Below are 17561 nucleotides of genomic sequence, written 5' to 3' on the forward strand. Positions count from 1 at the left end.
AAGCGCTTCTGTGATCTTTCCTCCGGCATTTGTAGTGGTTTGAATCTGTCGCTTCCGGTTGTCAGTTCCAGCTGTCCATTACAGTGGCTGGTATATTGGGTCCAGATCGATGTGCTTATTGATTGAATCTGTGGATGAGTGCCATGCCTCTAGGAATTCCCTGGCTATTCTCTGTTTGTCTTCATGTTTGTACTATGTAGTGTTTTGCGCAGTCCTTGCATGGGATTTTGTACACTACATTGATTTTGCTGGGTATCGGGTCTTTCGTCCTGGTGAGTTGTTGTCTGAGAGTGGCTGTTGGTTTGTGTGCTGTTATGAGTCCTAGTGGTCGCAGTAGTCTGGCTGTCAGTTTGGAAATGCTCTTGATGTATGGTAGTGTGGCTAGTCCTTTGGGTTGTGGCATGTCCTCGTTGCATTGTCTTTCCATGCGGCATCTGTTGATGAAATTGAGCGGGTATCCGTTTTTGGCGAATACATTGTATAGGTGTTCTTCTTCATCTTTTTGCAGTTCTGGTATACTGCAGTGTGTTGTGGCCCTTTTGAATAGTGTCTTGATGGAACTTCTTTTGTGTGTTGGGGTGGTTGCTTTCATAGTTCAGGACTTGGTCTGTGTGAGTGGCTTTCCTGTATACCTTTTGTGGTGAATTCTCCATTCGGTGCTCTCTGTACCATCACGTCTAGGAATAGGAGTTGGTTGTCCTTTTTCTTCCTCTCTAGTGAATTGGATTCCTGAGTGTGGCGTTGATGATCCAGTGTGTGTTCTCTTTGTGTTTTATTGATTACAAAGGTGTCATCCACATATCTGACCCAGAGTTTGGGTTGAATTTGCAATAAGATTTTGTTCTAATCTTTCCATAACCACTTCTGCTATGAGTCCAGAGATGGGTGAGCCCATGGGTGTGCTGTTGATTTGTTCATATATTTGGTTGTTGAATGTGAAGTGTGTTGTGAGGCACAGGTCCAGTAGTTTGAGTATGCCGTCTTTATTGATAGGTTCAACGTCCTGTTGTCTATTCTGTATGTCCAGCAGGTTGGCTATTGTTTCTCTGGCTAGGGTTTTGTCGATAGAGGTGAACAGTGCTGTTACATCGAATGAGACCGTGGTTTCTTCCTTGTTTGTGTGTATTTGATGTCCAAGAATTCCTGTGTTGATTGTGTAGTGTCTGGATCCGCTGATCAGGTGTTTCAGTTTCTGCTGTAGTTCTTTAGCCAGTTTGTGTGATGGTGTCCCTGGTTGTGATACTATGGGTCTGAGTCGGATGTCTGGTTTGTGCACTTTAGGTAGTCCACAGAATCTGGGAGTGGTGTTGCTTTTAGGTTTCATTCTCTGTAGGTCAAACCTGGTTACCTGTCTTTTTTTTGTAGGTTCCTCAGTGTGGTGTTTATCCTATTGGTGAGCTGTGGGGTGGGGTCAAACTTCCTCTTTTGGTAGATGTTGGTATCTGCAAGTGGTTGCGCCTTTTGGATGTAGTTTGCTTTGTCCAGGATGACCGTCATTCTGCCCTTGTCTGCTGGTAGTACGATTATGTTCTTATCGTTTCTTAGTGATTTTAGTGCTTCCCTCTCCTTGATGTTGAGGTTAAGTGTTTGTCTTTTCCTTGTTATCAGAGATACGATACTTTGTCTCACTGTTTGTTGTGTCTCTTCTGTCAGTCCATTGTTCCTGAGTGTGCATTCTAGTGCTGCTAGGAAGTCTGCTGTCTTGGCGTTCCTGTGGTTGTATTTGAGTCCCTTGGCCAGTATTGTTCTTTCCATGTCTGTGGGAGAGGTTTCTAACCCAGGTGTGTGTTGTGTCCTCTGTTGTGTGTTAGTTTGGCCATTTTTACTTTTAGTGCCCTTTTTTTGCGGTGTGTGGTCCTGTTCTGTCCTATGGTGACAGCCTGTTCCATTCCTGATTGGTGGTTTTTGAAATTAATAATTTTTGGCGTGCAATTTCTTGTCTGTATTTGTGAAGTCTGTTGTGAGCGTCTGTAATCCTTACCTGGATCATCCTGAATCCGTTCTGTCTGGCTGTATCCTTGGCTTGTGGGTGGTCTGTATCTGACACATGGTGGAAGGATTTAATTCTTTCGGCATTCATGCAGGAACCGGAGTTGTTTGTATGTGGCGCTTAGGTGGTTGGCACAGGATTCCTATTTCCTGGCTTGTCTTAGCATCTCTCGCCCGTAGGTGTTCAAAGTTTGTGAGAAGAAGAGGAACAACGCCTATACAATGTAATCGCCAAAAACGGATACCCGCGCAATTTCATCAACAGATGCCTAAGGGAAAGACAACGGAACGAGGACATGCCACAACCCAAAGGACTAGCCACAATACCATACATCAAGAGCATTTCTGAACTGACAGCCAGACTACTGCGACCACTAGGGCTCATAACAACACACAAACCAAAAGCCACTCGGACAACAACTCACCAGGACGAAGGACCCGATACCCAGCATGGCAAAACCAATGTACTGTACAAAATCCCATGCAAGGACTGCACAAAACACTACATAGGACAAACAGGAAGACCGCTAATGATCCACATCCATGAACACCAACTAGCCACGAAATGACACGACCAGCTATCCTTAGTAGCCACACACGCAGATGACAAGCAACATGAATTTGACTGGGACAACACTACTATTATAGGACAAGCCAAACTGAGAACAGCCAGGGAATTCCTAGAGGCATGGCACTCATCCACAGATTCAATCAATAATCACATTGATCTGGACCCAATATACCACCCACTGCAATGGACAGCTGGAACTGACAACTGGAAACGACAGATTCAAACCACTACAAATGCTGGAGGAAAGATCATAGAAGCACTTCACAGGAGGCTCCCAAGCACTGAGGATGTCACCTAGACAGGGGACGAAACGTCTGCAACACACATTCCCAGCTCTGTGAACAGAACCACAACAAAAATATGTATCTTGCATTGCTGAGAACTGGAGGATTTTCTCCATTGCAGTTGTTCTCCTATTTTGTCTCCTGTTTTTAATTATGTCCTCCAAACAGATGAGCTCTTTGAGGTATAAAACATCAGTCAGCATTCTACTCTGTCGAACATCTTCAGCGTGGCTGCAATGGCTTGTTGGCCCAGACTCTGCAGAAAATATTAACCGAATAGCCAAGGCTTGACCTTGTTGGGGAATTCTGCTGTGGGCTGATCTAGAGTCCCTCTGTTCAAGATAAGTCAGAGTGAGGCTATGCACATACCTTCACCCAAGCGGTATACCCTTAATTCCCATATTTCTCCCACACCCATATCTAAAATTCTGCTGCCTGTGGCTTATCATCCAACTGTCAGTCAGCTTAACTAGCTCAATGTCAAGCAATCACCTGATCCCTGTGTGGTTTCACTCCTTCCCATCTTTGCTTTTCCTTCTAAGCCCAAAACCCTCCAAAATATCTGCTGTCCTCTAAATTCTGGCCACTTATGCATTCTCAAATTTTAATCACTTCACCTTCTGCAACCTTACCTAGACTTTCCACACTCTGGTTTATCCTCCCCTTTTCTAAAGAGTCTTTCCACGTTTAAAATCCTTTTGAAAACTAATGTTTTTTTAACCAAGTGTCCTGTCATCTTACCCAATATCTTGTTCAACTCAGTGCAAACTTCTGTTTCATAATGTTCTGGAGGGCGGGGCGGCGGGTGGGGGCCGCGCTTTGGTACTTTTCATTAAAATACACAAGTTGTTCAAGGTCACAGCAATTGAACATGCTTCCAGCAATAGGAACAACGCTCAGTGAAACCTAGACCCTCATCACTCATACAACTTATTAGTAAAATGAAGTGTCATTTTTAAAATAAACTCAATTGGAAAGGTTGACTAGACCAGGCCTTCTCTTTAGCAGAAATGTAAACACAGCTGATAGAACTCAAAGCTGCAAATGGGTTTCATGGTACAGATGGAATATGAATGTTTCCTGTAATGATTGTAATGAGGTCAGCCAGGTAGAGCTGAGAAAAGGGCTCCATGATTGGGGCTGTTAATCTCACCCAATCAGGGAGCCCTGGCTTACAGAAAACATCAGGAGTTTGAGGTTCTGTGCACTCAACTGACTTGGAGGAACCCAAGTTCACCTGAATGGCAAAATTTGATGTGAGACAGAAATTGAGGTGAGCTTGATTAGTGAATGAGGTTAGAAGTTATCTATGGGTTAAATGCGACAGCTCAGTTTTCAAAGAGTCTGGTGCCATCTCTTATTTTTTTGGGCAAAGGATGGAATCAATTCCTTGGAACTAGAATTTGGAGTGAGGTTGGAAACCGCCTCCATAAATTGGAAACAGTAGGTTAAATATACAAACCGATGTTCCTGTTTGAAAAGTCTTTATCTGGTGTACAGGGCTGTTTTCTTTGAGTGAAGCTGGAATCGATGAACTTGCAAATGTCAAATGTGTCTGATTGTTGTGAACTATTATAAACAGGTTGAGTGGGTAACCAATGCCAAATGAAATGCAGCATGGAGAGTTGGGTTGAAATTGTTGAGTATGGAATTGGCCCTAATTTTAAGTCAAATGGGGAAGTTTTTAAAGGGTATAGCAAAGAATTTAGTTCTGTTGTATTGTCTTCAGTAGGTAGAAAGTTTTGGATGTTCCTGCAAAAGGAAGAGTTATTACAGGGTATAGAAACTTAAGGTGAGATAGAGAGGGATATAAGAGGTGGTGTTACAATGTTGTTTCATCACCTATTGCAATAAGCAATGATGACATCACTGGCTCCTCAATTGAGCACTTCGAAACGAAATGGGGCAGTCACATTATTGAGAATGCATGATAGGATGTCAAAGACACCTACCACCCTCTGTTTTTAAAGAAAAACTTTGTCTCTAACATCTTTAAATTTTTTCTCACTTTAAGCTTATGGCCCCCCATATTTGACGTTTCCACCCCGTGAAACACAACTATCCACTCCATCTGTGGCCCTCATAATTTTTATATTTCTATCTGATCACCCCTCAACCTTTGCTCTAGTGAAAACATTTCCATCACCTTGCAGCAAATGCACTCCAATCTAGGCAACATCCTGCTGAGCTGCTTCTGCACTCTCTCCAAAGCTGGATGTACCTTGGGTATAAAAAATGAGGTCTGCAGGTGCTGGAGATCACAGTTGAAAATGTGTTGCTGGTTAAAGCACAGCAGGTTAGGCAGCATCCAAGGAATAGGAAATTCGACATTTCGGGCATAAGCCCTTGGGCTTATGCCCGAAACGTCAAATTTCCTATTCCTTGGATGCTGCCTAACTTGCTGTGCTTTAACCAGCAACACATTTTCAACTGTACCTTGGGTGTAACCAGATTACAGACTGTTACACGGTAATGTAAAGAATGCTCATCAGTGTGACAATTCGTCTTGACAAATTTGAGTTGAGATCAGGACTCCCTTTGGGCTCTGGTGCAGACCCCAGCTGTGCTGGTGTAACCCTGACCAGCTGAAAGCTGAGGGCTAGTTCGGGATCATTGGGCAGTATGATACGGAGTTATGCAGGCCTAGAGGGATAGCATGGTGACCAGAACTGCATGCAGTACTCCAAATTTGGCCTAACTAATGTTTTGTACACCTGCAACATGACTTGTCAACTTTATACTTGATGCCCTGACCAATTTTGAGGGAAGCGTACTGTATGTTGCCTTTATCACCTTATCCATTAATGTTGCCACAATCAGAGAGCTATTGACACTAGTTTCCTGTGTTATCTCTGTTGCCTTTCAAAGAAACAACACTGGTTATTTTCCAGTCTTCTGGGACTTTACCTGTAGTTCAAGATGATCCAAAGATCTCTATCAATGCCTCAGTGATCGCCTCCCTTTCCTCAGTTTTCTGGAATAGATTCCGTCAGGCCTTGCAGACTTATCTACATCGCCTATTTAATATCAGTATGCCTTAGACTATCTTACCACTGTCAATGTAATTCTTTTTATTGAATACTGATATGAAGCATTCCAAACACACAATTCCTTCCTTCCAGAGGACACAGCTTAAAAAAATGCCATTTAGGACAGTGATGAGGAGAAACTACTTCACCCAGAGAATGGTGGCTGTGATGAATGCTCTGTCCAGAGGGCAGTGGAGGCCCAGTCTCTGGATTCATTTAAGAAAGAGTTGGATAGAGCTCTCAAAGATAGTGGAATCAAGGGTTGTGGAGATAAGGCAGGAACAGGATACTGATTAAGGATGATCAGCCATGATCATATTGGATGGTGGTACAGACTCGAAAGGCAGAATGGCTTACTCCTGCACCTGTTGTCTATTGTCCTTGAATGGTCCTTACCTTTCCCTAGTTACTCTAGGGGTTAATTAAACAAAAATGCTACAAAGGCAGAGGGGCATTAAAAACTTCAAGGTATTTCAAAAATGTATTGTGGGCAAGAGAATATTCAGGAGAAGAGGAGGGTCCATGAGGGACTGATGTGGAAAATTGTGCGTGGAGCTGGAAGACAGGAGAGATTTTAAATTAGTACTTTACATTTCTCTTTATGATAGAGAAAAATGACATGGGTACAGAAGTCAGGGAGGGTGACTGTGAAATTTTTGACCAAATCAACATTGAGGAAATGCATTGGTGGTTTTTATTGTAACTTTAATGGGCTTAAAGTTAGATAAATACCCAGGCACAGATGAGATGTTTCCCAGGCGAGTGTAAAGACAAAGGAGATTATAGGGTCCCTGATATTAATTTTTCAAATCCTCTCTGGCTCCAGGAGAGGTACCAGAGGCTGAGAGGATAGCTAATGTGGTAGTATTATTCAAAGGGGTGGTAGGAATAAACCAGGAAAGTAAGCAAATGGAATCCAAGGTAGTTTGGTAAGTTGTTGCCAAAATTGGCTTAGTAACAGGAAGCTGAGTGTGATGATAAAACTGACTTTGACTCTAAAATTAGGAAGGTTGAGCTTCAGTTGTACAGGCCTTCGGCGTGACCACATTTGACATACTCTGTACATTATTGGCTTGCTTAAGGAAGGATGGAATATATTGGATACGATTTAGAGATAGCTCAGTAGATAGGTTATTTGAGATGAGGTTAGACAGACTTCTATCTGCTATAGTTTAGAAAAATAAGAGGCTGCTTGATTGAAGCATAAGATAGAAAGGACAGACCCCTCAATATGCACCTTGTAATTTCCTCCTGTGATGAATCTAGAGGTAGGGATCTCTCATTTGAGACAGAAGTCTTTGGAATACTTTCCCCTATAGATGGTGGAGATCTTTGTAAAAAGGCAGATCTAATTCATGTATTCAGCATGGAGTCAGTGCACAAATTGAATGCTTTAAATTTCATTGACTTGACCTGCCTCGCCCAAAACCAGCAGTGAGTATTTTTGTGGCCCTTGTTCCTCATTGATCTGGGAAAGCAATGTGAATGGGGATGTTGTCTGTGACAGGATTGACGGTGATGCGTTTGGAACAGCTGATCAACTCCTCATTGACAGAACAAAAAAGGGGGGGTTAGAGAGAGCATTTGGTTGTCAAGGGAGGTATAAGTTGGGTGCATAGTTTGAATTTCTGGAATGCTCAACTGATGGCAACTGCTACCCTGTGTAACCTTTAAATCTGGCAATTGAAATTCAACCTTTAAATTAGCACATGTTTTTACTTGGGTGTTTGGTCTATCGTGATTGTTAAAATGCCTTTTGCTTATTTGGAATGTTTTTGGCATTTCAAGGCAGAAGAAGAATTTTTAAAAGCCCAGAAAGTGTTTGAGGAAATTAATATTGACTTGCAGGAAGAATTGCCATCACTATGGAACAGGTAAGTGGTCAGTTCATTCTTTGAATGCTTTTCCTATTGTACTGAGAAATAACTGATGTTGATTTCACTTGTGAATGGCCAAAGCTCTGATATAAAAAATATATACATTTTGTCTTTTATTACAAGAATATTTTGACATGCTGGCCCTGTTATTTTCAAAGCTCAGTGACTTACAGTTCAGGCAACATCTAGCCTGAATGTGTAAGAATAATGTTGGAAAATTCAGTTGGTGTTTGTGCTAAGAGAAAGCAAGTTGGCTTTTCAGGTCAATGGCTCCTCTTCAGAAGTGAAAAGTTGCAACTGTTACGGATTTTCAATGTACAAGTGGGAGGGTTCAGGCAGGTCAGTAAGTTTGAGAGTGGATGACAGGAGAGATTTAGAGTAAGTGGCAGAAAGGTAATGTTGAAGTTGAGTAGCACAATGAATAATCAAAGATCTCTAGAGGTGCGAGTAGCATTAGAACAAACTTTTGAAAGTAAGAATGATGTGGTCGTAAAGGCCATGCTTTCCTCCCTGCTTTCCAGATTCTGAAAGAGACATTCCTTCTGCCCGAACCTGGTCAGCCCCTTCCCATAGTGCTTTTCTGGCCAAGTGCAGGATATGCAACAACTACCCTTTCTTTAACCCTCCTTGAATGACCATGGTTCGTAGCACTCCTTCCATGTGATAGTGATATTCATTCCTTACAGGTCAGTATAATCACTGCTTATGATGTGGATTGACATGCAGTGGACAACAAATGAAAATTGAGTGGCCACTTTATGCAGCAGTTTTGCTAGGTCCCTAAGTGTGACAATAAACTTGCTATCATTTTAATTCTCCAACTTGTTTCAATCTGACCTCTAACCTTCATCTCCCTCTGGTATTCTGATAAAGCATAACATTATTTTGAGGAACATGACCATCGTTTTAAATTATCTGCTTCTGGACTGAACAATTTCAGGCCCAATGTCTGTTCCCTTATTTTCCTTTTGCTTTGCAAGCTTTGCTTTGTTTTTAATCTTGTTTTTACTTTTGGCTGGGAACTGTCCATCTTTCTGCCGGTAAACCTCTAGGTTCATCAATTTGTTCTGTTCCTTGTCCCATTGCCAATTCATTTTGGCCTTGCACCACGAAATTTGTTATTTGACTACTTGTATCTTGTGGTCTTCTGTTCATCTCACGCTTCCCTTTTTTTGGTTCCAAATTTACAACAGTGCAACTACTACTTGTTAAAATGTAAGCTGGAAAAACTGCACCTCATTTCTCACTTGAGTAATGTTACAGCCTTGTTGACTCTTTCAAGTTAAAGTATTTGAGAGCTTGAGGCACCTTCTTCCCATGCCCTTACCACCACCCCCATGCACCAGGTCCTGTTCTCACATGCCTGCTGTTCCAGACTACCCGTTCTTAGCCTTTAATACTTTGCATTAACAGCCATTCATTCACCTGGGCTAAGGTTATCCATTCCATCACCTAGCTGTTCTTTACTGTTTTTGGACTCTGTCTCCCACTTATTGTTGACTCTTTATCCCCTTCCTGCACCCTATTTTCTGCATAACCAACCAATTTTCCAAGCTTTCAGTTCTGTATCATCTGGTTACTCACACCCTGACCAGTAAGATTGGAGAACCTGACAAAATGCTTCAGTATTTCATTCTATTTGTCTATATGATAAGTTGATCCACCAATGTCATTCATTGTATCCGTTGCTCCCAATGTGGTCTTCTCTACATTGGGGAGACTGGATGCCTCCTTGCAGAGCACTTTAGGAAACCTCTCCGGGACACCCGCACCAGTCAACCCCATTGCTCTGTGGCCGAACACTTCAACTTCCCCTCCCATTCTACTGAGGACATGCAGGTCCTGGGCTGCCTCCACCACTGCTCCCTCACCACCTGATGCCTGGAGGAAAAACGCCTCATCTTCCACCTCGGAACACTTTGACAGAGCATCAATGTGGACTTCACCAGTTTCCTCATTTCCCCTCCTCCCACCTTACTTCAATTCCAACCTTCCAGCTCAGCACTGTCCTCATGACCTGTCCTACCTGCCAATCTCTGTTACCACCTCCAAAAGAGAAAATGCTGGAAAATTTCAGCAGGCCTGGCAGCATCTGTAAGGAGAGAAAAGAGCTGACGTTTCGAGTCTAACTGACCGTTTGTCAAAGCTGGTTTCAGATCCCTTCTCACCTATTCGCACCACCCTCCCCTCTGACCTATCACCTCCATCCCCACCCCCATGCACCTATTGTACTCTGTTACCTTCTCCCCAGCGTCACCCCCTCCCCCCAATTTATCTCTCCACTCTGGAGGCTTCTTGCCTCTATTCTTGATTTTCCTGCTCCTTGGATGCTGCCTGACCTGCTGTGCTTTTCCAGCACCATTCTCATCTAAACTCTGAATAGATCAGAAGGGTTAGCGAGTTTTGAGAACATTTGTATCTCAGATTGAGGTTCTGGATATAGCTGAAAATGAACCTGTCTTGTAGCAAATCTACATCGAGATCAGAAGGCTCTTTCTGTCAGAGATCTGCAGCAAATTAACCATTGTCATCTGGCAAACTGGCAGATTTTTGTTACCAAAGTATGGAACCCAATGCAGAGGATGACCCATAGTCTCATTTCAAATGTGGTGTACTTTTTTTAATCCACGTGCCAGTGATATCAAACACCTCTGGAGTAGGCAGGATTTAAACCCTTACCTCCTGGCTTGGGGGAGGAACAGGACCGTGACAAAACAAGAACTCCCCTTCCCCTCTCTGCCCCCACCCCTGGAGCAGAGAAGGCTGATGGAGGAGCTGAGAAAGGTGTATAAGATTGAAGGATATAGACAGCTTGGATAGAAAGCAGCTGTTCCACTTAATTGAAGTATCAATTACAAGGAGGCACACTTTTAAGGTGAAAGGTAGGAGATTTAGAGGATAGTTGAGGGAAAAAAAATTCTTCACCCAAAAGGGTAGCCAGGGTCTGGATGCACTGAGAGGCTATTTGACTTGAGTAACCAAGTTTTAAAAAGTACTTGGATGAGCGCTTGAAGTGTCACTTAAGCATTTGCTTAACCCTTCTATATTCTGCAGCCTATCATCCTCACGACTTGCCTTCACCTCTTTTTCTCATACAAACTTTTGCCAACCTTGAATGGTCCATCTCAAGCACTTTTATATCCTCGTATCTATACCTACATTTACTGAGATTGTTGGTTAAATTTATACATTCTGCTTTATTCTTAAAGCAGAGGTACAGGAGTAGGCCATTAATACCTCATGCCTATTCTGTCAGTTTAGTGCAACTGTATTTGACGTAGCCCTATGATTTGTTTGGTTTGTCCTTAACTAGTTGCCAAGAATCTAGCAGTCTGGTTTAAAATTAAGTTGGCTGAGCTGCTTTTGAGTTGTGAGATCAGAATCCCAAGCTCTGACCAATCTTACATGAAGGCATATTTCCTAGCTTCACTCCTGAAAGACCAGGCTCATCCAGTATTAGTCCCGAACCCTATGTTCCCTGATGAGTGGAAATAGGATATTTGGCTGAAACTTAATTATTGCCATAATGTTTGCATCAGACTATAATCAACCATTTGAACTCCAAGGAATACAAATTTGTGGGATTGCTTCTCACCTTGTGACATAACTCATGGTGGTCAGGTAATTTGTAGATTTATGCTTAACTTCCTTGAAGGCTAATATACCCATCCTAATATGTGGAGCCAGAACTGCGTACGATTTTCCAGGTGGGGTCTAACCACGGCTTTGAATTAGCAAGTTTTGAGGAGATTTGTAGCTCAGGTTGAGGTTCAGGATGTAGGTTTGCTCGCTGCGCTAGAAGGTTAATTTCCAGATGGTTTCTCTGGAAATGCTGCTAGGTAGCATCTTCAGTGGGTCTCCAGGTGAAGCACTGCTGATGATTCCTGCTTTCTATTTGTATGTCTGGGTTGTTTTGGGTTGGTGATGTCACTTCCTCTGACATTACTTCCTGGTCTTTTTCTCCGGGGGTGGTAGATGGGGTCTAACTCCATGTGTTTGTTGATAGAATTCCGGTTGGAATGCCGTGCTTCTAGGAATTCTTGTGGATGTCTTTGTTTGGCTTGTCCTAGAATGGGTGTATTGTCCCAGTTGAAGTGGTGTCCTTCCTCATCATTTGAGGATACTAGTGAGAGAGGGTCATGTCTTTTTGTGGCTAGTTGGTGTTCATGTATCTGGTGGCTAGTTTTCTGCCTGTTTGTCCAATGTAGTATTTGTTACAGTCCTTGCACGGAACACCAACTTTAGATTGGCCAAGGAGCTACACGAAAAGCTAACACACTTAGAAGGCTTACGCCACTCCATCCACTCCACCCAAGAATTCCTGAAGACCATCAAAGACATTAAAATAGAAGAGGATGAAATAATGGTCTCCTTTGACGTAACATCCCTGTTTATGTCAACCACCATTAACCTGGCCAAGGAAACACTGACTACACTATTGGAAGACTCAAAGAGACACACCAAACACCACTAACTTGATCAAGGAGAATATCATCAGGCTAGTGGACCTATGCCTTAGCACCCACTTCACCTTCAACAACAAAACTTAGGCAAACCATGGAACACCCATGAGATCTCCGATTTCAGGGTTCTTAGTGGAGGCAATAATGCAGAGACTTGAGCAAACAGCTCTACCAATCATCCATCCCAAACTCTGGGTCTGCTACATGGATGACACCTCTGTCATCACTAAGTGAAACAAGTTAGTGGAAACCTTCAAGACCATCAATAATACCCTTACTGGCATAAAATTCACTGAAGAGGAGGAAAACAACAACAAACTGCTATTCCTAGATGTCACAGCAGAGCGTGCAGCCAATGGGGAACTTCAAACCAACGTCTGCAGAAAAAGACCACATATAGACCAAATATTGAACTACAGAAGCAATCATCCCAACACCCACAAATGAAGCTGCATCAGAACGTTATTTCAATGAGCCAACACACATTGCAGCACAGGAATTATGCAGAGCAGAGAAAAATCACCTCTACCATGTATTCAAAAAGAATGGGTACCCAATGAAAACAGTCTGCCGATTTCTCAGCAACAAACCCAAACAAGCAGACAAAACATGCTCAGAAATCCTAGCCATACTCCCCTCCTTCAAAGACATGTCAAAAAAGACTGGCAGACTACTCAGACCCTATGGCATCATGGTAGTCCACAAACCCACCAACGCACTAAAATAGCAGCTAATGAACTTGAAACTATAGACCATGAGCAAACCTAAGTCATATACAAAATACTGTGCAAGGACTGTAGCAAACACTACATTGGACGAACAGGCAGAAAACTGGCCACCAGGCTACATGAACACCAACTAGCCACAAAAAGACATGACCTTCTCTTATTAGTATCCTTACATACGGATGAGGAAGGACACCACTTCGACTGGGACAATACATACATCCTAGGACAAGCCAAACAGAGACACGCACGAGAATTCCTAGAAGCATGGCATTCCAGTCGGAACTCTATCAACAAACCGTATGACGCCATCTGCCACCCCCTGAGAAAAGGAACAGGAAGTGACTTCACAGGAAATGATGTCACCACCCAAAAAACCCAAACATATAAATAGGAAGCAGGAAATTTCAGCATTGCTTTACACGAGATCCACTGAAGATGTTACCAAGTAAGGTAACGAAACGTCTGGAAATGAACCTTTTCAGCTCAGCGAGCAAACTCACATCCAAAACTTTCTATGACATTTAAACTTGCATATTTGGACTTTCTCCACTTCCAACTATTACTATTTTAAGAAGTCATTGCATTCAAACACTTGAATTGTTGTAACAATCAAACTTTGCAATGATCTGTGATATTAATCCTGTTCTTAACTGCTTACTACCTTGCTCTTGTTGAGTGTCTCTTTCTTTGCTTTTCACAGCCGTGTTGGTTTTTATGTGAACACATTCCAAAATATAGCTGGTCTGGAGGAAACGTTTCATAAAGAAATGAGCAAGGTATGTGATGTGTCGGCTTGATGTTTTACTTTTTCTAATGTTTGAAGAGCGTAGGTTCTGTCAACTTGGTGATCTAAAACTCTGGCTGTGTTTTAAAGCGCATGAAGGCTTGTTTCCTCATCCTGTATTGCTGGTCTCAAAATAAGTTTTAAATTCCCATGCTCTCATTCTTCCATGTCATTCCTCCTTGTGTCTCAACTCCATGAGCTCCATGACACCCTGAAGTCTTCACTCAGTAATTCTCTGCTCTTGAGCGTCCCTTTTTAATTGGCAGCTGTGCCTTCAGGTGCCAAGGCCCTGAGCTGAAGAATTCCCACCTTACACTGCATTGACCAGATTCTCCATTTTGAAGTTTTTGTTCAGCTGACCAATATCTCCTCTTGTCTTGATGTTATTTTACTTAAAATTGCCCCAAGGGTCTTCAAGAGCAGTAATTTTTGTTCAATTATGCCATCACGAGAGTAGGATGGACTAGGTGCAGATGAAGTAGTGGCCCGTCAATTTCAAGTGTGCTGATTCAAGGGATGAAAGAATAGTTTGAGATTCATAGAAAAGTTGTGTATGATCAGTTTTTAATAAGAATTGAGTCGATAGCAAAAACATGCAAGGTTAAAGGGAATGGTGGGGGAGTGGGGTGAGTTGGGTTGCACTTTCAAAGAGCTTAGAGGGGTCATGGATAGAATGGACTCCTTCATATGCTATGAATTCTAACATAGCATATCTATTCTGGAGTCTGGCAATATTGAAATCATGCAAATGATTATGCAGTATCAAATTAAAATTGACAAGATGTCACAGTAGAGCGTGCAGCCAAGAATGTGAATTGTATTTTTAATTAGTTATTGCTTTAGATTTTATCAAAATGTGTTTGTTGGGAGAAACTTTGTTTAGGATTGGTCTGGTTGGTTGGCATGAGCGAAATGCTTACACAAAAGCAAATTATCCCAATAGTTGACTTTGTTTTGTTTGATTAAATAGTGTTACCATTGCACAAACTTGACAGTTTGAATGTGACTGACAATCGTTCAATAACTTGTCTGGCCTTAGCATGTGGAATAATATACTTAATTTTCTTGAACGCAATTTCCATTGTGGATCCGAAGCTGTTCAGGTCATTGTAGCCACATTGCTGCAGAGAATTGCAAAACACAATCTGGTATTCTGTGATGCTCTCCTGCTATTGCTCCGATTCTGTGGTTGGTGTGTCCTTGTTTCCCTTCATCACCTCCCCTAGAGGACTGGTTTAAATGTGGTGTTCATTTCTGGCATAGAGATGAGGCATTAAGCTCCATCACTCCATGTCAGTAATAGTAAACGTCAGCATAGTCCCAGAGGACACAGGGCTGCTGTCTCATTTGAGAGAGACAACTGGTTTAACCTTAAAAGTCATAACACTAAAGGTTAGGGGAGCAATTAACAAGGTGGGAACTTCACTGTGACCTCAATCAGTACAGGTATTCAACCATGCCATTGTCTGCATTGGAAACCAGCCACCTGAACTAACTGCCGTGAGTAATTTTTACTGACTTAATCTCTTCCCCCAGCTAAGCCTTTCTCCCTTGTGCTTATCTAGCTTCCCATTTACTCATCCAAGTTGTTTCTGTCAATCACTACAGGTAGCGTAGAGTTGCATATTCCAGTGACACTTGTGGCAAAGAAACACTGCTTCCTTGTTAGCTGTATCATCCCCCATGTGATGTTCTCCATCCTGATGACTCATTCCTTTTTTTCTTTCTTTCCTTCACAGCTGAACCAAAATCTCGGATCCGTGATGAACCAACTGGAACTGCAATACATGGACAGGTTCGTCTAATCAAGGGTGCACTAAGATGTGAAGTTGTTTTTAAGAGTATTTCCTTTATTTGCTTTGAGGACTTCTTTTGAATATTTTTGCTTTGATCTTGTGAAAATATGAACAATATGGTCTCTTGCCTCCATTGCTAAACTTGCCTTTGGATTTGACTTCTGGTCTGCAGAGGTAGCTAACCTCCTCAGAGACTCAAGTGTTCTGCATTAGGAATGGCGTTGTCAATCCTGCTTAGAAAAATAGTAGACTTGTATTTTCATGGTATCTTGCAGGGAACTTTCGGTAAAGTACTCTTGAAATATAGGAAACATGGCACCCAAATTATGTATATTAATCTGCCACACACCATGTAATGATGGCCTGAAGAATGAGGCATAAAGTTTGGCTGGGGCGCCAATGCAAAACTGCCCTGCTCTCTGAAATGGTGCAATGACCACTCTATAGGCAGGGCTGCACTTTGCTATTTTTCACCTGGAAGACTGGCTTTAAACTGTTTTATGAATATTGTAGTAATATAGCACCATGCTGTGTTTGCATTGTAGTTTGCAGATCCTTAAAGCTGTTTGATTGGATATTTGTGTCTGCCAACACTTGGCAATTTTTATTGTCTCTTTGAGGGGCAGTAGGGGAAAATACATTCATAGCTAGCAGCATTGCACTGGAAAACCTGACAGCACGGAGTCCTAGGTAAAAACCAGGACTGCAGATGCTGGAAACCAGAGTCTAGATTAGAGTAGTGCTGGAAAAGCACAGCACGTCAGGCAGCATCTGAGGAGCAGGAAAATCGATGATTCGGGCAAAAGCCCTTCATCAGGAATAGAAGCAGGGTGGAGAGTTAATAAGGGAAGTTGGGGGTGGGGAGAAAGTAGCATAGAGTACAATAGGTGAACGGGGGTGGGGATGGAGGTGATTAGGTCAGAGTAGGGTGGGGATGAAGGTGAGATGACCTGGGGGTTGCAGTGGGGGAGAGATGACAAGTCCACACCGACCTTTTGAAGAGTAACCCACCCAGACCTATTTCCCTCTGGCTAATGCACCTAACCCTATTGGCAATTTAGCACGGCCAATTCACCTTTTTAGATGGTGAGAGGAAACCGGAGCACCCTGGAGGAAATCCACACACACACACGGGGAGAATGTGCAAATTCCATACAAACTCACCCAAGGCAGGAATCAAACCTGGGTCCCTAGTGCTATGAAGCAGCAGTGCTAACCACTGAACCTTAAAGGCCAGCCTTTGTTGTCCATGTCTGATAACCCTTGTAGTTGAAGGTAAGCTACTGCCTTAAATTATTGCTGTTCTTGGTGTGTATGTGAGCGCACATGTTGGGGGGGGGGAGCAAGCTGATAATGAGGACCATAAGGAGGTGAAAATGGATTGGCTGTGCCCCCATTAAGGCCCCACTTCCTCCCCAAAACCCCAGGTCTTTTCCTACCTGATGAAGGGTGTATACCCGAAATGTTGATTCTCCTCCTTGGATGCTGCCTGATCTGTGCTTTTCCAGCGTCACACTCTTGACTCTGATCTCCAGCATCGGCAGTCCTCACTTTCTCCTAGTTGATTCCTCCCTGTTATCAGTTCTGAAGAAAGGTCATTGAATCCGATATGTTAACCCTGCTTTCTTTCCACAGATGCTGCCAGACCTGACTTATTCCAGTAACTTGATTTTGTATCATCTATGCTATATTCGGTGTGGTGCAGATTTGCTTTGCATATTTTAGTTTCCTCTGTACACATAAGCACAATTGTGTTGATTTCATTCATTTGCTTTAAATAATTTGGGCAGCATGGTGGCTCAGTGGCTAGCACTGCCGCCTCACACCACCAGGGAGCTGGGTTCAATTCCTGCCTCAATCAACTGTCTGTGGATAGATAGATTAGATTATTTCGGCCCAACAAGTCCGCACCGACCCGCCGAAGAGCGACCCACCCAGACCCATTCCCCTACATGGGCAGTTTAGCGTGGCCAATTCACCCAACCTGCACATTTTTGGATTGTGGGAGGAAACCAGAGCACCCGGAGGAAATCCATGCAG

The 17561-nt window shown here is 42.8% G+C and overlaps 1 protein-coding gene across 5 annotated transcripts in view; it reads left to right on the forward strand.

Moving 5' to 3' along the window:
* LOC132817023 (myc box-dependent-interacting protein 1) overlaps window positions 1–17561 on the forward strand; it is a 158301-nt gene that overhangs the window by 97960 nt on the left and 42780 nt on the right. For all 5 annotated transcript variants that reach the window (XM_060827014.1, XM_060827016.1, XM_060827018.1 and 2 more), the window contains 3 exons: window positions 7662–7747; window positions 13642–13717; window positions 15465–15520. In XM_060827014.1, coding sequence (XP_060682997.1) covers window positions 7662–7747; window positions 13642–13717; window positions 15465–15520 — 218 coding nt within the window. The remainder of the gene's footprint in view (window positions 1–7661; window positions 7748–13641; window positions 13718–15464; window positions 15521–17561) is intronic.

This window comes from Hemiscyllium ocellatum, chromosome 7 (genome assembly GCF_020745735.1).
Source record: "Hemiscyllium ocellatum isolate sHemOce1 chromosome 7, sHemOce1.pat.X.cur, whole genome shotgun sequence".
NCBI lineage: Eukaryota > Metazoa > Chordata > Chondrichthyes > Orectolobiformes > Hemiscylliidae > Hemiscyllium > Hemiscyllium ocellatum.